We start from the raw sequence: 23,677 nt of genomic DNA, 5'->3' as shown, positions 1-23,677 counted from the left end.
AATTATATTACATGGTTAATTTACTTCTATTTGTATTGTTGATTCAGTTACCAGGTTGCTAATGCTACGAGCACTTGGATATATTACCTTCGGTTTTGCATTTTAGCAATTTTGCCGATTGGTTGTTTGCCGTGGTTTCGACTTCACCAACATACTCTGCCTACTTTTTGTCTCTTCCCTTCGCCCCATAGGTTTCCATTCTCTTGTCAGGCTGGTTTAAACTATTTGCAATGGCCCCAACAAAAAAACACTCCTGCAAGGATATTAATCCAATGGTATGAGGCACAAACCATTGATTAGTACCAGTCTCGCCCGTACCAGAAATATTCGTAATGATTCAGCAATCTAAAACCCTCCTTCCTGCATCATCTGTAGAAAGCTTCATTCATTTTCCATCTTCTCCTTCTGTTGTGCTTAGTGGAAAATGGCACTAGTAGTAATCCTGAGATTACCAATTTTTACTGTGCCTGCCTCAGAAAAGCAGCCAACATAATCAATGACAACCCCCACCTCTGACATGCTCTTTAATTCCCCCCTCCTAGCAGGTAGAAGAGACAAAATCCTGAAAGTACATACAAACGTACCACAACGTTCAAGGGCAGCTTTTTCCCCTGCTGTTGTAAGGTTGTTGAACAGTCCTCTTGTATAAAAAGGCGGGACTCTTGGCCTCCTAATGAGCTTGTACCATATTGTTTGCTTGCATTTAATTGCTTAGTGGCACCTCGCTTCCTCTGTAACTGTAACACTATATTCCGCATTCTGTTCTTGTTTTCTTTCTGTGCATTACTTTCATGCACTTATATGGTGAAATGATCTGTGTGGAAGACATGCTAAAGAAAGTTTTTCAATACGTCTCGTTAGATATAACAATAATGATTCTACCGTTGTTGGTAGAACCTCAGGTGGTGACGAGAGGGCGTACAGGGGTGAGATATGCCAACTAGTGGAATGGTGCTGCAGCAACAACCTGGCATTCAATGTCAGTAAGATGAAAGAGCTGATTGTGAACTTAAGGAAGGGTAAGATGAAGGAACAAATACCAATCCTCATAGAGGGATCAGAAGTGGAGAGAGTGAGCAGCTTCAAGTTCCTTGGTGTCAAGATCTCTGAGGATCTAACCTCGTTCCAACATATTGATGTAACTATAATGAAGGCAAGACAGCGGCTATACTCTATTAGGAGTTTGAAGAGATTTGGCATATCAACAAGTACACTCAAAAACTTCCATAGTTGTACTGTGGAGAGCATTCTGACAAGCTGCATCACTGTCTGGTGTGGAGGGGCCACTGCACAGCACTGAAAGAAGCTGCAGAAGGTTGTAAATCTAGTCAGCGCCATCTTGGGCACTAGCCTACCAAGTACCCAGGACATCTTTAGGGAATGGTGTCTGAGAAGGGCAGCGTCCATTATTAAGGACTTCTAGCACCCAGGGCATGCCCTTTTCTCACTGTTACCATCAGACCATAAGGTAGGAGATACAGAAGCCTGAAGGCACACACTCAGCAATTCAGGAACAGCTTCTTCCCCAATTCCTAAATGGACATTGAAGCCTTGGACACTACCTCACTTTTTTAATGTACAGTGTTTCTGTTTTTGCACATTCTTTTAAATCTATTCAATATATGTAATTGATTTACTTGTTTATTTATTTATTTGTCTCTCTCTGCTAGATTATGTATTCCATTGAACTGCTGCTGCTAAGTTAACAACCTTCATGTCACATGCCGGTGATAATAAACCTGATTCTGATTCTGAATCAAATTAAGTTCAAGTTTATTGTCATCTGATTATACGTATATACAACCAAATGAAACAACATTCCTGTGGTCCACGGTACATATACAAAACATTTATCTCACAGCACATAAAATAAAATATTACCATAAATAAGTTAATAAAATATAATTTAAAGTGCATACTGTGTGCAGAACAGGTAAACAGTAAACAGCTCGTTGTTCTAGTGATGAGACTGGTGCTGGCTGGGTATTGATTAGTCTCACAACCTGAGGTAAGAAACTGTTACTCTGTCTGGCAGTCTGAATCCTGATGCTCCTGTACTTCCTTCCTGATGATAGTATGTCAAACAGAATGTTGGATGGGTGGTAGGGATACTGAACAATGCTTCAGGCACTTTATATCTGACACTGCTGGTAAATGTCACAAATCGACGTGCGGGAAGGGAGACCATGGTTATCCCTTCCACTGTAGGGTCTTGCAGTGCGATGCCTTGCAGCTTTCTTGCCACACAATGATGCAGCCAGACAGTGTACTCTTGATGGTGCTCCTAGGCGGGATCCTTGCACTCCTCAGTGTCTTCAAAAGGTATAGACACTGCTATGCCTTCTTGCCTAATGAAGAGGTGTTGTGAGTGTAGGTTAGATTGTCTGTTATGTGCACACCAAGGAACTTGGTGCTCTTCACTTTCTCCATGTTAGGGAACTCTCCTGCAAAGGAGAGTGGTCGACCCCTGTTCTGTCCACTGTTCTGTATTTACTATTTCAGTAATATTTGTGTAATATTGTAAATATGAGGGGTGGTTGAAAATTTCGTGGCCTAAGGTAGAAGGAGATGAGTTATTAACTTCAAATTTTCTGCATTTTCACACAAAGAGTTGAACTGCACGTGCATGTAACGAGAGCTGTATCTCTTTCTATCTTAGGCAATGAACTTATCAATCACCCCTGCTGTGGACCACCTGGAGGTCCAAGACGCTCTTGTTACATGCATGCGTAGTTCAACTCTTTGAGTGATAATGCAGAAAGTTTGAAGTTAATAACTCATCTTCTTCTACCTTAGGCCACGAACTTACAAATCACCTCTGCTGTGGACCACTTCTACAAAGAAGGGATCCATATGCTCCATGACCCCATGTAGGAGGGGACTATGTTGAAAAATAAATGTGCTAGGTTTTCTAAAATTTTTTAAAATTGACTCCTTCTACCTTAGGCCATGAACTTATCAATCACCCCGTGTATATTGTTTGATTAAACATTCTTTGTTTAAATGAATTATTATGGATTATATGTAAAAGTGTGTGAGTGACATATGTCAATATGCCACTATGTCATAAGTGCATGTCTTGCTAAAAGTAAAAACCTAGCTGACATGCATTTATCCCAGGGTTCCTGTGTTTTTCTTTTGATTAGTTTATGGAATTACAAAGCCTAACAGTGGCAACAAGTCAGTTTTAAACAAACCCGAGGTGACTACCAATGTGTTTAAAAGCAGTGTGACATTTGAGTTAAAAAAAGTACAGAGAGATGTTCGAATTTAAAAAAAAACCCCAATGTACGGTTTCTTTGGAAAAGGAGATGATGTTTACATTTTTAAAAAAGTAGAAGCATGTGGAATTCACAGGTTCATAAACAGTGAGTAATAGGTGATAATAATCATAAATAAATTTTTTAAAGATTTATAAAAGAGCGGAAGTGACTGGCTACTTCAGAACGTTATATGTGTTCAACTGCAGAATGGATAACTGGATATTGCGTAATAAACAAATTGAACACTACTTCGATGGAAATGCAAAGCAAGTGTCAACTTTGCTGAGTTTAATGGGTGGAAAACCATACAGTTTGCTTTGAAGTTTACCTACTCCAACTAAAACAGCTGAAAATAGAGTTGTGGAGATCGTGAAAGTAATACAGGAACATTTAGAACCAAAACTGTTGATGATTGCAGAGCGCTTTCGGTTTCATAAGTGGAATCTAAAGAAAGGGGAGTCCATTTCAGGGGATGTGGCTGAATTGGAGAGATTGTCGGAGCATCGTCAGTTCAGTGATGGGCTTAATGAGAGATTGTTCAGTTTCTGGAATCTTACAAGAAAGCATTCAAAAACAGCTCCAAACTGAAGCACAACTCACATTTAAAAGAGCAGTTGAGATTACAGTATCAATGGAAATCGTAGCCAGAGATGCATTTGAGTTACAGTCAGGAATGAAAGTGAGTGTGAACAAAATTAAAATATCTAAACAAAAACATACCAGAGCAAGCAAATTGTGTTACCATTGTGGCAGGGCTTCACATATACCAAACTAATGCAGGTTTAAAGGTGAAACTTTCAGAAAATACATACAAAGAGTATGTTGGTCAGGCAAAAATAAATGGACTGCACAAGGAAGAGATAAAGGTAAAAAATCGAGTTGCAATTTCAAAAACTGATCTGCATGCTGTTGATGAAAAATCTGATAATGATGAGAGTGACACAGAACTGGGTAGCCTTGAGATTTACCTTGTGAAAACTAACAATAGACAAGCAATATGGCTTACACCAGAAGTCAATGGTAAATTAATTAAGATGGAATTGGACACTGACTTGGCTGTTTCAGTCATTCCACAAAATGACTTTGAATGGCATTTCAAAGATAGTGAACTGAAGCCTGTAGATATCCAACGAAGAAGTTATATTAGAGAAAAAAAACTCAGTGGGAATGACATTCATGACAGTGAAATACAGCAACCAATAAGCCACATTGGCCATGTGTGTGGTAAAAACAGGAGGACTAGTGAGTGAGTAGCTGAGACAACTACAACTTGATTGGAGATCCATTCACAATTTGCATGTCACATCTGGGACTGAAAATGAATTAAGAAAGGTACCGGATGATGTCACAGCAGTGTTGAAGGATGGCTTTGGAAAACTCAACCATATCAAGGGTAAAATAGTGTTAAATGAAAATGCCACACTCAAGTTTTACAAAGCCCTTCCAGTTTCATATGCCGTCCATGATAAAGTAGTGGGTGAGCTAGATCATGTGGAGGCTGAATTAATTCTTTCCAAGGTTGAGTGGAGCCTATGGGCAATATCAGTCATCCCAGCAGCCAAGGAAAGTGGGTCTGTCAGTACTGAAAGTAGATCAATACCCTCTGCCCAGGATAGGGGATATATTTGCAAACCTTTCTGGAAGAAAACGCTTCAGAAAGTGGACTTAGCTTTTCACCGCAAACATGGACAAAGGCCTTTATCGCAATAATAGGCTTATTTTTGTAGTAATATTTGCATCTGCACTCTGACAGAAAGCTAGGGACCAGATTCTGCAAGGCTGGCCAGGTACTCATTGTTACCTGAATAGCATCCAAGGAACATCTCCAGATTCTTGACAGTGTTAAAAATATTGAATTAAAAAATTTTTTAGATGTTAAGAAGTGTAAATTCTTTAAACCAACCATCACTTACGGTGATCACGCCATTGACACAGAAGGATTACACAAGTATGCTGAGAAAATTCAGGAAGTGGTGGATGCGCCAAGGCTAAATGGTGTGTCACGGTTGTGGTCCTTTTTAGGATTTGTCAATTATTCTAACAGGTTCTTGTCAAACCTGTGCCCTTCACCTTGAACTCATTACCGCAATGAACAGAGCAGTGTGAGGTGGCTGTCAAGCATGGTAGTGCAGTGATTAGCACAATGCTTTACAGGTGACCCGGGTTCAATTCCTGCTGCTGGCTGTAAGGAGTTTGTACGTTCTCTCCATGACCACATGGGTTTCCTCTGGGTGTTCCGGTTTCCTTCCACAGTCCAAAGACATACTGGTTGTTAGGTTAATTGGTCATTGTTAATGGTCCAGTGATAAGACTGGGATTAAATTGGGGGATTTCTGGGCGGTATGGCTCAAAGGGCTGGAAGGGCCTATTCTGCGCCGTATCTCAATGAACTAAACTAAAATAAAATGATGGATGTTGCCTGATGTGGGGACTGAGAGTTGTACCATTCAAGCTGAGAGCTAAATTGTTGGAGGGGTTACATGCTGGTCACATTGGAGTGATCAAAATAAAGCATTGGCTTGAAGCTTTGTCTGGCTACTTGGGATTGATCAACAGATTGAGCAATTTGCTGTGCATTGTTTGGAATGCCAACGCATCCAGTAGAAAGGTGTCCTGAGCTGTCAGAAACACTTCCTGTAGTCCCAGACTCCTACAGCCATGGAGAAGGTCCCAGAACCTGAAATTGTTTCACAGTCACAGATCTCACCTGCCAAGCAAAGTGTCGCACCCCCCCCATCCTCTTTTCAGGGAAGGTGTTATCCCACAAGAGTAAGAAATCCTCCACAGCGATTAAATTGAACGGGACAATTTTAAATTTACCAAGCTGAAGGTATTGTGTTATAAAGTATACTGTATATTTATGTGTGTGTGTGTGTGTGTGTATATATATATATATATGTACAGTGCCCATAAAAAGTGTTCCTCCCCCCCCCAAAAAAGTTTTCATGTTTTATTGTTTTGCAACATTGAATCACAGTGGATTTAACTCGGCTATTTTTGACTTTGATGAACAGAAAAAGACTCTCGTGTTGAGGTGAAAACAGATTTCTACAAAATGATCTAAATTAATTACAAATATAAAAGAATCACCTGCTGCTGAATGTCGCTGAAACCACAGAGTCGGTGATTGATTTTTAGAAGGAAGAGGACTGTGACGAGTCCTGTATACATTCTAGGAAAAGAGGTTGTGCTGGTGCAGGAGTACAAATACTTGGGTGTTCCCCTTGACAACAGACTTGACTGGAAAGCCAGCACCAGGGCTGTTTACGAGAAGGGGATGAACAGACTCTATAAGTAAGCTGAGATCCTTTAGTATGTGCAGCAGGATGTAGGAGATCTTTTACCAGTCTGTTGTAGCGAGTGCAATCTTCTTTACAGCTTTGATGCTGGTGATGCAAAATAATAGACAAACTCATTGAAAAGAATGGATCCAACCTTGGCTAGAATACAGACTCTGTTGAGTTAGTGGTGGAGAGGAGGTCACTAAACAAACTTATCAATTACGGACAATCTGGCACATCCTCTCCATGACCTACTGAATAAGCAGAGAAGCACCTTTCGAACAGACTCATTCAGCTCTGCTGTTAAAAGGATTGTTGCAGAAAATCTCTCCTACCAAATCCAATAAGCATATAGATTTCTTCTCTGTGCGACAGGTGAACACACATCATAGTACAATAGTCTCTGCTTTATTATTTTGTACATTATTATTGTACTTTGGTACACTTTTTATATGTTTACTATTTTTACACTACTATTCTGTATTTGTTATTAGTTAAGTACACTGCTAAGTGTGGTTTTAAATGTTGCTGTTGTAATGAAAGAATTTCCCACTCAGGATCAATAAAGTATTATTATTATTAATTGGTCTTAGAAGTCATGTAATTAGTTAAATAGAGATCACCCTGTGTGCAGTCAAGGTGTTTCAATTGATTGTAGTAAAAATACACCTGTATTCTGGAAGGTCCAACTGCTGGTAAGTCAGTAGCCAAAAGAACACTCATGCAACTCCATGAAAAGGTTATTAAAAAGCACAAGTCAGAAAATGGGTACAAGAAAATTTCCAAGTCACTGACTATCCCTTAGAGTACAGTTAAGACACTCATCAAGAAATGGAAAGAATATGGCACAGCTGTAAATTGGCCTAGAGCAGGCCGTCCTCAAAAACTGAGTGACCATACAGGAAGAGGACTACTGAGGGAGGCCATCAAGAGACCTATGACAACTCTGAAGGAGTTACAAGCTTCCATGGTTGAAATGGGAGAGACTGCGCAAACAGCAACTGTTGCCCAGGTGCTTCACCGGTTGTAGCTTTACGGGAGAATGGCAAAGAGAAAGCCACTGTTGGAAAAAAAACTCTCATGAAATCTCAGCTAGAGTTTGCCTGAAGGCATGTGGGAGACTCTGAAGTCAGCTGGAAGAAGGTTCTATGGTCTGATGAAACTAAAACGGAGCTTTTTGACCATCAGACTATATGCTATGTTTGGCATAACCCAAATACCACACATCATTAAAAACACACCATCCCTACCGTGATGCATGGTGGTGGCTACATCATGCTGTGGGGATATTTCACTATACCAGGCCCTGGATGACTTGTGAAAGTAGAGGATAAAATGAATGCAGTAAAATACAGGGAAATCCTGGAGGAAAACCTGATGGAGTCTGCAAGTTTTCCAGAAAGACAATGACCGCAACCGAAAAGCCAGTGCTACACAGGAATGGCTTAAAAACAACAAAGTTAATGTCCTGGTGTGGCCAAGTCAGAGTCCAGACCTCAATCCAATTCAAAGTTTGTGACTGGACTTGAAAAGGAATGTTCACTCATGATCCTCATACAATCTAACAGAGCTTGAGCAGTTTTGTAAAGAAGAATGGGGAAAAAATTGCAGTGTCCAAAGTGCAAAGTTGATAGAGACCTATCCACATAGACTCAAGGCTGTAATTGCTGCCAAAGGTACATCTACTAAATAATGACTTGAAGGGGGTGAGTAATTATGCAATCAATTATTTTGTGTTGAATAATTGTAATAAATTTAGGCCATTTTGTAGAAATTTGTTTTCACTTTTACACAGAAGAGTCTTTTCTGTTGATCAGTGTCAAGACAACCAAAGTAAATCCACTGTGATTCAACTTTAATAATAAAACATGAAAACTTTCAAAGTGGGTGAATACTTTTTATAGGCATTTTATATAAGTTATGATGCATTCTATATTGGAGATCTTTGCTAAGTATGGAGGAGAATTGTATATTTCAGTAATATTTGAGTGATATTATAAAAATATTGTTTGTTTCAGCATATTTTCTTTAAATAACTTGGTTTGCGTATATGTAAAAGTACATGAATAGCACACGCTGTCATAAATAAAAACGAAGTCAATTCTCATTTATCCCCATGCTTCCATGTTTTTCTTTTGATTGGTTTATGGAATTAGAAAACATAACATCACAATCATCTTTTTTGTCTTGTCCACTTTGAGACTCAGGTTGTTGTTCTGACACCATTTGATGAGCCTCTCTACCACCTTTCTGTTAGCTGGCATCATTGTTGAGGATGAGCAGAACCACTGTAGCATCATTAGCGAACTTGAGCTGCATCTGGTAGTGCAGTTGCGACTCAGCCGCGGGGCTGAGCACACAGCCTTGGTCAGCACCAGTGTTCAGCATGATAAAGCTTAATATGTTGTTGCCATTTCCGTCAAGAAGTCCAAGAGCCTGTTACAGAGAAGAGTATTAAGTCCCACTGAGGACAGTTTACCCACCAGCCTCTGAGGATTGATGAACATCAATCTAGCATTTGAGGCATTTTGTTCAGGTGGGATAGGATGGAGTGGAGGGCTGATGCTACAGCAAGTTACCTTTTCCTGCTTTACTAAAATCTGTTTGCAGGACCTCAGTTTCTTCAACCTATGTCATTAGTATTGAGGTACATTGAACATTCTTGTTCTTCATCCACCCATTTCAGAATGCTCTACATTCACAAACTGACATTCTTTAGCACATTCCATGGAGGCGACATCCAGTCTTGTAATCATATTCCACAGCAATAAAAGAGTCCATTTGTCCCCTATTTATTGATTTTTTTTTCCCAACACTTTTTAGGCAAAATAGGAAGACGTTTAGAGTTAAGATGGTATGAAGATGTGTCAGTTGTACTCAATAATCAGTAGTTATACTATGACATGGTGCAAAGACAATAACCTATCCCTCAACATCAGCAAGACGAAGGAATTGGTTGTTGACTTCAGAAGGAGTTGCGGACCGCACAACCCCATTTACATCGGTGATGCGCAAGTGGAAAGGGTCAAAAGCTTTAAGTTCCTCGGGGTCAGTATCACAAATGACCTGACTTGGTCCAACCAAGCAGAGTCCACTGCCAAGAAGGCCCACCAGTACCTTTACTTCCTGAGAAAGCTAAAGAAATTTGGCCTGTCCCCTAAAACCCTCACTAATTTTTATAGATGCACCGTTGAAAGCATTCTTCAAACACACAAACCAATCTTCCATCCTTGGACTCACTTTACACCGCACGCTGTCGGAGCAGTGCTGCCAGGATAATCAAGGACATGACCCACCCAACCAACACACTTTTTGTCCCTCTTCCCTCCGAGAGAAGGCTCAGGAGCTTGAAGACTCGTACGGCCAGATTTGGGAACAGCTTCTTTCCAACTGTGACAAGACTGCTGAACGGATCCTGACCTGGATCTGGGCCATACCCTCCAAATATCTGGACCTGCCTGTCGGTTTTTTTGCACTACCTTACTTTCCCTTTTCTATTTTCTATTTATGATTTATAATTTAAGTTTTTAATACTTATTATTGATTTGTACTCCAGGGAGCGCGAAGCGCAGAATCAAATATCACTGTGATGATTGTACACTCTAGTATCAATTGTTTGGTGACAATAAAGTAAAGTATAAACTAAGATAACATGTGACACTCACAGCACACTGGAGGAACTCAGCAGGTCGGGCAGCATCCGTGGAAACGATGAGTTGATGTTTCGGGCTGGAACCCTTCGTCAGGACTGTAGGGGGAAGGGGCAGAGGCCCTATAAAGAAGGTGGGGGGAGGGAGGGAAGGAGAAGGCTTGTAGGTTCCGGGTGAAAAACCAGTAAGGGGAAAGATAAAGAGGTGGGGGAGGGGAAGCAGGGAGGTGATAGGCAGGAAAGGTGAAGAAAGAATAGGGGAAAACACAATGGGTAGTAGAAGGAGGCGGGACCATGAGGGAGGTGGTAGGCAGCTGGGGGAGGGGGCAGAGTGACATAGGGATAGAGGAAGGGAGGGGGAGGGAATTACCGGAAGTTGGAGAATTCTATGTTCATACCAAGGGGCTGGAGACTACCTAGACAGCATATGAGGTGTTTCTCCTCCAATCTGAGTTTAGCCTCATCATGGCAGTAGAGGAGGCCATGTATGGACATATCTGAATGGGAGTGGGAAGCAGAGTTGAAGTGGGTTTTCCCCTATTCTTTCTTCACCTTTCCTGCCAATCACCTCCCTGCTTCCCCTCCCCCACCCCTTTATCTTTCCCCTTACTGGTTTTTCACCTGGAACCTACCAGCCTTCTCCTTCCCACCCTCCCCTCACCTTCTTTATAGGGCCTCTGCCCCTTCCCTTTACAGTCCTGATGAAGGGTTCCGGCCCAAAATGTCAACTCATCGTTTCCACAGATGCTGCCCGACCTGCTGAGTTCCTCCAGCATGTTGTGAGTGTTGCTTTGACCCCAGCATCTGCAGATTATTTTGTGTTTAAGATAACATGCGAGTTGGTTTTGGGGAAGTGTTTGTGTGAATGGTTCCTCTGATCTCCAGTGTACTCGTTGAAGGATCAATTGAAGCAAATTCGGTTATAAGCTTCCAATAGAACACACGCAAAACGGTGGAGGAACTCAGCAGGCCAGGCAGCATCTGAAGAGTAAACAGTCAACGTCTCAGGCTGAGGCTCTTCAGAAGGATTTGAAAGGAAGGAAGAGAAGTCTGAGTAAGAAGGTGGGAGGGGGGGGAGGAAGAAGTATAAGGTGGTAGGTGAAACTGGAAGGGGAAGGACTGGTAGAGAACTGGAAAGTTGAATGATGGAAGAGATAAATGACTGGAGAAGGGAGAATCTGATCGGAGAGGACAGAATACCTTTGAAGAAAGGGAGGGGAGGAGCACCAGAGGGAGATAAGGCGAGAGAGGGAAACAGGAATAGGGAATGGTGAAGGTGTGGGGGAGGGGACAATTACTGGAAGTTCAAGAAATCAATGAGTGCCTGGCCTGCTGAGTTCCTCCAGCATTTTGTGTGTTGCTTTGGGTTTGAGCATCAGCAGATTTTCTTGTGTTTGTGGAGCTTTCAAAAGATTGGATATTGATTTGAGAAAAGTCCGTACTGGACTTTGGACAAAAAGCAAGAGTGTGGGGTGAGGGAATCTGGGCAATTGGAGAATGCATGTAAGAGGCATGGATGTGATTGGCTGATTGGTTTCTCATGCCTTTCATTACTGTAATAGAATCCAACTGAGCTGTTAAAATGTTGGACCATTGCAGTGTCTTGCCAAAAGAGAAGCTTAATCCTTTACCTTTGATAAGATTTCTAAATTAAACTTAGAAATTCAGCACAGCAAATTTTCTTACTTAGAGCTCAGATTCTGCAACAAGTGAAACAGTGCTTATTTAATTGGAATGTCAATGAAAAGTTTTAAATTAAAACTGCGAAGATAATTCAAAGTGTCTCCACTTAACTATAAATGGTAGAATAACATCAGATTTTACTCTTCATGCATTGAGTTCAAGTGGCTCTAATTGTCTGCATTTGACTGGTTTAACACTTCCTGACAGAGTGGCTATTAAGGCGAAGTATTCTCGCATAACTGTCATCAAGTTGAACAAAGGCACTTGAAACTCAATGTGTGGAAACCACAAACATGCCTAAATTACTCCTTTGATTCTTTTTTTTGGTTCTTTTTGCCTAAAATGATGGACGGTATTTCCTTTTGTGAAGCCAAAGTTAGCTGGTGAGTTTAGTGAGCCCAGGACTTATTAAAACAAAATTTGTTTTACCCTGAAGATAATCTTTCTTTGGAAAAGATACCATTTAACCATCATGGCTATTGTAAAAACATAAGATCTTAAACAGATACTCCTTTCAGATTTGCTTTGCGTTTAACAAGCGCTGATTTGTGGAGCAGACAAACTAATGAAAGGAAATTAAATTTTCTGCCAACTTCCCCTCCCCCACCCCATGCTTCCTTGCTGCTGCTTCACATATATGCATTATATGTTTTTGTAAAAATTGCACTTTTGATTTTTATCATAATGGGTTGTAATCTTTTCTTTTACTTTACAGATGATTTTGCCAAAGACTAATAATCATCAGCTGTTATCAGGTTGTTAAAGGATAGCATGCACACAGCTTTAAAAACTATCAAGTTTCATTTTAATGTTTCATAAGTCAACCCCTGTAGCTTGAGCCACATATAGCAGTTGGTGGTTCCCAGACATACTCTTCCATGCTCCTTTCCAACTTTTTACTGCTCAAGTGCTTTTTTTCCTGAATAAAAACACAAACCCAGAATATAAAATTTCCTTCAGAAATGTACAAGGCCTTGTTAATTAAGACAGAAACACTTAGAGAAGATTAGAAGGGTTTAACTTTTTCTACTGAATATCGATGCCACACAAGAATTCAGTTGCATCTCTCTTTGGAGATCAAACAATTTGGAAGTAAGGTCTCATCTATTGTTTTTTTTAAGCTTTTGGAATGAATCTTCAAAATATTCAGCTACTTTTATATAGATTTTTATATTTGACCAAAGTGGAAACATGGAGCAAGGGGCACTTTGTATCCTTTGGGGTGGAGTGGGTTGGAATAGTGAGGGAGGGAGTAGAAGAAAGTTAAAACTGTCAACTTGTGAAAATGACTGTTAATTTCTCCAAGAATAATTTCTCATCAGAATTTATATGGTCTTTAATGACTGAGAATATAAGGATCCCTATAAACACTTGAGTTAGTTATAACTGTGGACAGTTCTCTCCCCCTACTGTCAGCAACAGGAACTGCACAGTTATTGGAGAGGTTAGAACTGTTAAGTGGGAAAGATGATGGAAAAGTTGATTTACATTTTACAGCTACAGACTATTACATCTTAAATTTTTTTCACAATCTGGAATCTTAATAAAAGTGCTCAGGTTTCTCTGTTTTCTGTTTACTTGTTCATTTAAATTGAAAATTGATATTTGGTACTTCTATTGAAGTTTGTATAAAGTGAGAAAGGACTATCAACATAAACACACAAGAGATCTTTCAAAATGGGAACTTGTAAATATTTCCACTCCCAACAAAAAGTTGGAAGAACAACAGAAGGTTTGTCTCCGATTATGGAATTGAATAAGATCTATTGAATAAGAAGGCAGCGGGCTGTTGTAAAGTTAAAGTAAATAAAGTCTTCTCAGTAGTGCAACACATATAATTTAAGAGGAAAGGATAGAGGTACCAGGATTAACGTTGGTCATTTTTTCTTTTCTCTCAGGATGCTGATGAAGCTGTCAGAATTGCCAGGGAAATCGGTAAAATATTAATTTTTACCCACTTGTTACCATTTTATTGCTAGCTTTATATAAGTGAATACAGTATACTTTCAGTCCTCTGATATCTATGGTGAATAGAGGGTGGGATGGGCCGGAGTGGGGATTGATGTTGGCTGCAATTGCTCAAATCAATATTACCATGCATCACGCATTAGAATGCATAAAGCATTAAATTGTTTGCTAAACAATATGTCACTCCTTATTCTTTTCAATAACAATGTTTTACATTGCAACTATATTGTAAGTGTTACTGTAAAAGACAGCAACGGTAAATTAAATGTTTGACTGTACTCACTGTAACATGAAGTGCCAAATTTTCAGAGGATGTTACTGCTATTTAGCCTACGACTATATTGTCATTATGTATAAACATAAACTCAATGTCTTTCACACTAGTTTTGCATAATACTTGAAATAGTGTTGCTTAATTAAGCAGTTGCTAAATATTCTTAGAAATATTTGCCAACTGCATTAGAATTCCAGGTGCATAAATGCCAGATCAACAAGTTTACTACATGCAGTATTCTATGCATTATAAGATAGTATGAGTATAACATATCTGTTAAAACCACTGATGGAACCTTTAGTGATGTAATTTTGGAGAAGGATAAATGAAATGGAGCAAGACATGTCCAGTTATTCTCTTTATTTGAGTAAACCTTAAAATAATTGAATGTAATTTTTTCCTGCATTTTTTTCTCATTCATTTTATTGTTACTGTTCTCTCGCCATTCCTCTGTCTGCCTCCCACAGAGAGACATTACTTATGGCCCGAAAGAGCAAACTAAAGGTTCTGCTTTGTAACAGGCCACAAGGCGTTCAGAGAGAATTGTCCAGGATGACCTGTTGACAGTCTTACCCTCTCCTATCATGTGTTTGTATGTAGATATACTATACTGGCATGCAAAATTCCTGTTCACTTGTCAAGAGGCTAATAACATTGTAAAGTTAAGGGGAATGATTTTGCTGCAATAGTATTGCTGTATAGAAACAGACCAGTCACACAACTGATCTGAGCCAGTGCTTATGCTCCATTTGAAATCCCACTCACCCGTGCCAAGATGCATACCCCTCTATATATTTCTATATTGTATATTCTATTCTCCCTTGATTCTTCAATGCATGTAATTACAAGTTACAAAAATACAATATGTTTCTAAATACTTAATAATTTTAATCAGAATATCTGACCATTGTTCTGATCCTTGTTCTTTCTATTTTATTTTTAATTCTTTTTTTTGGATGGGGGTGAGGAAGGAGGACAAGTTATCGGGCAATAAAGTGCGTAACCATAGTAGGCCCAGTGTAGCTGTAATGAAACTACACAGATTCACCATGTTATATTGCTGAGATTGACCTAATGACTTTGGGATGAGGGCTCTTGATAAAAGTAGCGGCAATGCTGCTGGTTAGGAAAGTGTGTGAAGGTAGTTTACTGTGAACCAGTTGCTGCCTTGAACATTTTCGGGCATATGGTCAACTGTTGCACACACGTGATCAAAGTCGAAATGTGTCTAATTGTCTCCTGCTGCTAGGCTATCCCGTCATGATCAAGGCTTCAGCAGGAGGTGGTGGGAAAGGAATGAGAATAGCCTGGAATGATGATGAGACCAGGTAAGACCATGCTGAAACAACATAACGTAGTTATATTGTGACTAAACTATTGATATTGAGAATCTGTTCAATATACAGCGGGTTGGATTGCAAAACCTTTTGCCCAATCAGTGTTGGCAGCGTTTTGATGGAAGTGTTGGGAGCCCAGGCTGAGGCAGACGTTCAGCATAAGCAGCGCTCGGCATGCCGGTTGTTGTTGTTTAATTTATTTGAGAGGGTGCTGTTAAAGCAAACAACCAGTGATGCTTCGTTTGTTTGCCAGATTCACTGGAATGTCATTCACTCCTCTTTGCTACTGTTTACCTAGACTCACTTGGAGCCAGATGCACCATTTGTGATATCTGCCCCGCTCTCATCCTGGGGGAAAGTGTGAAAAATAGGAGGAGGCAACACAGTATCTTGCAAGTAGGAATGTGAACACATGAAGCAAACCAACACATTTGTGCTCATTATCTGATGTGTGACAATTGAGTTGATAGTGGACAAAATTAAGTTCATCACTAAGTCATTTTAATATTTGAGAAAAAATTTGGTTTCAAATTAATATGAAAAGTTTAAGATAATATACATAAATAGTGACAAGTTCAGAGAGTGGTGAGCAACTCCCAAAGACATTTTATCATTCTCAAAGCAGGAGTCAAGAGGGCTTTTCACTCGATAAATGTAAAATTCTGGATCATCTAAATACAATTCCAACAATGCTCAAGAAGACTCTTACAATCCTAGCCAAAGAGCGTGTTAGTTTGGGACCCTGAATATCACTGTCTCTGCCACTGGGGCAGCAGTGTTGCAGAATGTGTCATCTACGAGTTGCATTGAAATAACTTGAGGAAGAGGTACAGTCGACGTTTCAGGCCGAGACCCTTCGTCAGGACTAACTGAAGGAGGAGTTAGTAAGAGATTTGAGAGGTTTCCCACTTTCAAATCTCTTACTAACTCTTCCTTCAGTTAGTCCTGACGAAGGGTCTCGGCCTGAAACGTCGACTGTACCTCTTCCTAGAGATGCTGCCTGGCCTGCTGCGTTCACCAGCAACTCTGATGTGTGTTGTTTGAATTTCCAGCGTCTGCAGGATTCCTGTTGTGTTTGAAGTAACTTGACAAGCTTCTTTGGCAGCACCTCTCAAACCTGAAGCTTGTACTTTCCCGCTTGGAGCTACATTTGTGGCACTTGTTCCTCTCAATTGGTCTGTACAGGTGATTCATAGAGTGATACAGCACAGAACAGGGGTCTTCAGATGACCAAACTGCCTCTCTACATGAATTCCGTTAGCCTACGTTTGGATTATATCCCTCTAAACATTTTCCATCCATCTACTTTTTCGAATGTCTTTTTACATGTTGAAATTATACCCATCTCTACCACCTTCTCTTGGCAGCTCATTCCATATCCCCACTACCTTCTCTGTGGAAAACTTTCAAAGTTCAAAGCTGATAGTTTTATAAATCTCTTCAAGCAGTGTTGAGAGCTTCAAGCTGGTAGGTGTGAACATCACCAATGGCCTGTCCTGGTTCAACCACTCTGATGTCACAGCAAGAAAGCTTATCAAAGTCTCTGCTTCCTCAAGAGCCAAAAGAAATTCAGTATTCCCTGTCAAATCTTATCAATTTTTATCGATGCATCATAGAAAGCATTCTGTCTGGATGCATTATGGCTCGGTACGCCGACTGCTCTGCATGTGACTGCATGAAGCTGGTGTGGACACAGCTCAGCACATCACAGCCTCTCAAAGTTCAAAGTACATATATTATCAAAGTAGTGCATACCATATACAACCTTGACCTTCGTCTCCTTACAGGCAACCAGAGAACAAAGAAAACCCAATGCAACCGATTTTTAAAGAAGATCATCATACACCCGGTCTGCTCTAAGGACTCTGTTTGTATTACTCACCGTCTCAGCTATAGGGTAGCGGTTAACGCAACACTATTAAAACTCGGGGCTTCAGAGTTCAGTTCCGGCGTCCTCTGTAAGCACGTTTGTATGTTCCTTCTGATATGCACGTGGGTTTCCTCCAGGTGCTCCGTTCCCCTCCCGAAGTCCAAAAACGTACCGGTTGGTACGTTCATTGATCATTGTAAATTGTCCCGTGATGAGGCTCAGGTTAAATCAGTGTGTTGCTGGGTGGCGCAGCTCGAAGGACCAGAAGGACCTGTTTCAAACTCTATCTCTAAATAAAATAAAAGTAAAGCAGCCAGTATAATCAAAGTCTCCACCCACCCTGCGCATTCTCTTTTTTCCCCCTCTCCCTTTGGGCATAAGATACAAAAGCCTGAATGTATGTACCTCCAGGCTCAAGGACGGCTTCTATCCCACTGTTGTCAGACTCTTGAATGGATCTCTTGTGCGATAAAATGGACTCTTGGCCTCATCATCTATCGTTTACCTGGACTGCACTCTTTCGGTAGCTTTTGCACTTCATTCTGCATTGTTATTATTTTACCTCACTCTAGCTCAATGCACCGTTTTGTGATTTGATCTGTATGAACCTTAAGCATTTCACTGTATCTTGGTACATGTGACAATGATCAGCCAAAGCCAAAAGGTCACCCTCAATCTCCTTTGCTTCATGGAAGCAGTCCCATCCCTTCCAATCTCACCTGATCATTCAGGTCCTCCAGTCCTAACAACGTTCCTTTCATTCATCCATTTATCTATCCATCTAGCCTTCTATCCCCCTTCCCCCCTCCCCTTCCCCCCCTCCCCTTCCCCCCCTCCCCTTCCCCCCTCCCCTTCCCCCCTCCCCTTCCCCCTCCCCTTCCCCCTTCCCCCCTTCCCCCTCCCCCTTCCCCCCTCCCCTTCCCCCCTCCCCTCCCCCTCCCCCTTCCCCCCTCCCCCTCCCCCCTCCCCTTCCCCACCCCCTCCCCAAGCAGCCTTGTTTCACCCCAATATTTGTTGTTTATGTATATGGTATCATCACAGTGTCTGTTGCCAACGCTATACCAGCCTATGGGTTAGAGACAGGGTGGGGTATATCACTGAATTTGTAGTAGGCAGCTACTGTGCCCTGGAATTTTCTCCCTAAACTCCTCTGCTTCCCTTTTCTCTTAGTTGTCCTTATAACCACCTTCCCTGACCAAGTTTGAGTCAACTTTAGCTGACAATCATTCCTGTGAACCCTCGGTGTTAGTGTAAGTGTTTGTGTGTACTCTGTCTCTCCATTAATGCAGTGTATTTTGTTTTGCAAATTTGGGTGCTTATTTGATCATAGTACAAATGTTAAGCAGCAGATTCTTCCTGCTCTCCAGATGTCCTGATTTCCAGCAACCACCCCCCTCCTCAATTAGGAGTGTGAATAGGGTTGGCTGTAGCTGTGTATCTATTGTGGGATCTAATAAATTACTGTCTTCATTAGCTGAGTTAATGTATCAGTGTCCCGCTGGCACTGATGGAGACCCCTGTTCACTGAAAAATAGTTTAAGAACATAGGCCCATTCAGAAGTGGTACGTTGGAAAGCTCAAGGGGCTGAATAGCCTCATGTTCCCAATGATCTTTAAGTATGGCCAAAATTCATCATGTGCAGAATATTACAACTGGACACTCCTTTCAGATCCTATCCCCTACCCCCTCCTACTCCACCAACTCTCTGCCCAACCACCAATGTAATTCAGGAGAGGCAGAACACTCAGGGCCAGTAAGAGAAACAGTAGCCTGTAAAATCTTACACCACCACCCCCCCCACCCTTTGTCCAAGGAGTCTCAAGAAGAACGAAAACTGTTCTAAGCATATTAAGCAACTTCATAATTTTAGACACAGTTATAGGGGTAGAAGTATTCAGATTGAGGACAAGGCTTCAGTTCTCCAAATTCTGTGAGTTCAATAGTTGGAAATGAATTTTGCTGCAACAAAGCATGCATAGAACTGATGGGAATTAAATGGCTAATTAGCAGAGCTGCAACCTATTGCCGCAGTGAAGTGTGCTCCTGGATGGATAGACTACATGGTGACATTAATATCTTCCTTTTGTGGACTTATCTTTCTGAGTTACCCATTTATTTTACTTGCTGCATCCTTTAAACATTCATTCTGAGTGCAGTAATTTTCAATTCATCTTGACCACATCGACCCTTGTGTCATTTTAATCTATTCTGATTTGACTGCAATAAATGCTATTTGTCGCCTTAGCAACGTCCTTCCATACTTCCTACAGTTGATTTGTCAGGTGCTCCTGTGCTCCCATTTGTTTTGTTTTCATTTCCTTCCTACAATTTTTACGGCACAAAATTTTTGTCACCACCCTTTTTTTTGATAAACAGGTCCTAGTTCCTCCAGTAGAGACATCAGACCTTGTATATCTGTATTCACAGATATACAGCTGGTTCATGCCTTCTGTTAACTTGTGTGTGATAGCTATTTAAAACAGAAAAGGGAAGTAGAGCATATAGAAGCCCTTTGATATTCTCAAGACGTACTAAGGGTTAATGAATTCCTTGCTCAAGTGTGGTCATTCAGTATCATCCTTTTGTCATTTACCCCTTAGATTTACTTACTGAATCCCTATTTTCCCTCTGTTCTTGAGTGCATTTTTATCAAGTATACAGAATTATGAGAGGTATAGGTAGGGTAAATGCAAGCAGGTTTTTCCTACTGAGGTTGGATGAGACTGGAACTAGAGGTCATGGGTTAAGGGTGAAAGGTGTCATGTTTAAAATGTAAACATGAGGGGGAACCTTTTCACTCAGATAGTGGTGAGATTGTAGAGTGAGCTGCCAGCGGAAGTGGTGGATGCAAGTTTGATTTCAACAATTCAGAGAAATTTGGTTAAGAACATGGATGGGAGGGATATGGAGGGCTATAGTCCGGGTGCAGGTTGATGGGTCTAGGCAGAATAATAATTCTGCACAGACTAGATGGACCGAAGGGCATGTTTCTGTGCTGTAGTGTTCTATGATTTTATGATTCACACCACCTGTAAAATCCTTAAGGCTGACCTGAGCAGGCAGCTCTCCATAGGGTAACATCTCCCTTCGAATGCTGAAATGTCTTCCTGCTTTCTACACAGCCATGCACTGCAGTGGGACCTGACCTGTAGCCCAGCCTAATAAGTGAGACAAACTGATTCCTTGCCAATTGAGACCCTGCTTAGGACCATCAAATTTTATGCCTCTGGAAGAGGCTAAATTAATGCATGTACTTTGCTGAAGAATCAGAAACAAATTCCAGTCGCTAGAATAGCCACAGGAGCCGTGGGGGGGGGGGATTTTCATACACTTGAGTGCCTTCTGCTTTTCCATTTAGATTAAGGCTGATCAGTGGGTCAGTGGCCTTCCTTCTGTGTCCATGGTTAGATATCCCATCATGCTTCACTGGAGAGGGTTACCTTGAGTCACTTAAGGAGACATAGCAAGACAGTAGGCTGAAAAGTTGATTACAAAGAGTGATATTAAGGATCAGCTTGAAAGAGCAGAAAGAAGTACGAGGGGGAAATTGTCGAGTTAAGGCTCAGGATGCAGTAGGTAGGCTGCCATTGGTGGAACAATTAGATGGAAAGTTTACAGAACTTTAACAGTTGCAGGAGGTTACAAAAGAGGGAAAGCACAAAAGGATTTGGAGAAAATGTGAGAATTTTAACATATAACTTTTCCATATCAGCAAAGCATTTGGATTTTCAAATGCAGGTGTATGAATGAAGGAATTGTAGTAATACATTCATTATTGTAGAGAGGTGCAGTGCTATTTTCAGCTTTCTGAAAACTATGAGTGCTTTTGAATGTTCCGTGCTTTGCAGGACCATCCAGCTCCTCTGCAGTGGGGTATAGGAAACAAACAAATTTATTGTAGGTAGCGGATTTTATATATAGAAGAGACACCTTGAATTACCCAAATTAAACTTATGCCTCAGAAAGGTATTACAAAATGGTCTTATTTTCACTCTCAAACTAAGCAGTTATGGATTGATATCAGATGGAAAGTTCCCACTGGCATGTTAGCATTTTAAAAATAAATACTAACTATCGGCATCACTTAGGGGCATTCATCGGAAATGTTGGTTCAAGTTGAATTCCTGTTTTGGTTGAGTGTTACTCAACCGTTCCATCCAGATATTTGGGGACAGGTTTGAGTGAGGATCAGTGAATAAATGGTAATGAATGAGCCATGCTTGCCCACCCCTACCACTACTGTCATTCATTAACACAAGTGATTCCTACTCTGTACTATCCAACAAAGGAAAATAGACTCTTAAAGGCATGCATCTGGCATGAAATTATCAGCAGCTTGATACTGGAGATGTAGATATATGTTGTCACACAAAATATGTTTCTTGATTTCCAGTTTCAGAATCAAGTTAAATCAATACAATGTTTTTTTATTTTGTTTTGTGAGAAGGAAGTTCATTGTACAGGTTTATATTTAAATCGTTTATAGCTTCAAGGCACCCTGAGGTTGTTCACAGTCAGTTACATGACTGTTCTTTAAGTTTTATAATGTAGGAAATGCATTTTTTTTTTGCATAGCAAGCTCCCACAAGTAGTGTAATAGTGGTGATATCATCTGAGGAATGTTGATGGAAATAATACAAATTGGTTGGGCATAGGAGAGAATAGTTCTCCTCAGATAGTGCAGTGTGATAGGAAAGTGTGCATTCAGTCCCAGTTTAATATCACAGCATAAAAATAACAACTCTGGTAAATCAACTCCCAGATTGGTGCTGTAGTGGAATATCAGCCTAGACTTTTTGCTCTGTTTTCTGGAATGGGATGTGAACCCATGATTTTCTGAGTCAGTACTGCCCTAGGTTAAGGGTACTGATACTAGTTGCAACAATTTCCTGCAGCTCATTTGAAGTCTGAAAAATTAGGGAAAACACTCAATAGTCTGCTGATCTGTAAGGCTTAAGATGCATGCAGAACCTCTAGGGGGATTAGAATGAATTTTGGTTAGATTCTCGTTGCACAAAATACAAAGGGAGATAAATCCGGAAATTCCAAAGATCTGCTGTATTGGAAGCACCAGAATGAAGTTTATAACTCATTCAAAGCCTCTTTATTGCCTATTATGTTGCTTAAATCCAGATGTTATTTTTAATTCAGTATTCAGATTTATTTCCAGTTGTTCAATATCTAAAACACATTGGAAGGCCTAAATAGAGTGGATGTGGGGGAGGGGGGTGGTTCCATTAGTGAGAAAATATAGAACCAGTGGGCACAGCATCTGAGTAGAAGGACAGAGATGAAGAGGGTGTTTTTGCCCAAGGGTGGTGAATCTGTGGAATTCATTGCCACAGGTAGCTGTGGAGGCCTGGTCATGGGGATATTTAAAGTGAAGGTTGATAGATTCGTGATTAGTAAGGGTATCAAAAGTTACATGGAGACGGCAGGAGAATGGGGTTGAGAGAGAAACTAAATCAGCTGAGATCAAGTGGCAGAACAGGCTCGATAGGCCAAATGGCCTCATTCTGCTCCTATGTCTTATGGTATTATGATTGCTCAAATGTGTTTCTTTATCTTCTTTCATGAATGTTCTATAGCACATAATAAACTTATTCACAAAATACATCAAATAACTAATGCTTTATAACTGAATTCAAAACACTAGAATTTAAACAAAAATTCCACTTTTTTTCTATTTCTAGGGAAGGATTTAGATTTTCATCACAGGAAGCCGCCTCAAGTTTTGGAGATGATCGCCTCTTGATTGAGAAGTTCATTGATAATCCTCGGCACATTGAGATACAGGTTAATAAGCTCAAAATTGAAAATGCTTTTTAGGAAAGCATATAATTAATTTTGTTTGCTGAAGGACTATTCTGTCATCTGCAGAGCACAGATTCAACGCTAACCGAAATGTGGTAGAAATTTCTGCCTGTCAGAGTTTACTGAATTTTCATAGTGCAGCCTAGTTCCTAATGGGAATATTATAAAGCATTACACTGCTGCTCTCTTGAGTATAAGTGTAAACAAGGGTCAGAATGTGGTCAAAGCAAATCCTGTATATTTAACTTAACTTGTTAAGTACACAAATGACAACGAGAAGCCTCTTTATAGGGAGGTAGAGCGGGACAGATCATAGCACCAATTAATCAGTAGCCTCTTTCAGAGAGACTCTGTGATTGCTGACGCAGGAGTAACGGTGAAGGCGTCACATTGGTGCATGCTTACATTGCGGCAAGATAAAATGCTTTCCTCTAAGAATAGGTGACACTGACTGAGTGTCAAAAATATTGAATGGCTTCACATTATTGTATCGTTCGTTTTGATGAGGACGAATGCTCTCCGTCATTCAGTGAAGTT

At 40.6% G+C, this 23,677-nt stretch overlaps 1 protein-coding gene across 2 annotated transcripts in view; it reads left to right on the top strand.

The window, feature by feature from the left end:
- Window positions 1–23,677, top strand: part of pcca (propionyl-CoA carboxylase subunit alpha) — a 489,189-nt gene that overhangs the window by 211,489 nt on the left and 254,023 nt on the right. For both annotated transcript variants that reach the window (XM_063048382.1, XM_063048383.1), the window contains exons 8-10: window positions 13,775–13,811; window positions 15,368–15,446; window positions 23,020–23,122. In XM_063048382.1, coding sequence (XP_062904452.1) covers window positions 13,775–13,811; window positions 15,368–15,446; window positions 23,020–23,122 — 219 coding nt within the window. The remainder of the gene's footprint in view (window positions 1–13,774; window positions 13,812–15,367; window positions 15,447–23,019; window positions 23,123–23,677) is intronic.

Source organism: Mobula hypostoma, chromosome 5, assembly GCF_963921235.1.
Source record: "Mobula hypostoma chromosome 5, sMobHyp1.1, whole genome shotgun sequence".
Classification (NCBI taxonomy): domain Eukaryota; kingdom Metazoa; phylum Chordata; class Chondrichthyes; order Myliobatiformes; family Myliobatidae; genus Mobula; species Mobula hypostoma.
The sequence above is the reverse complement of the archived record's forward strand: the minus strand, read 5'-3'. Positions and strand labels throughout refer to the sequence as shown.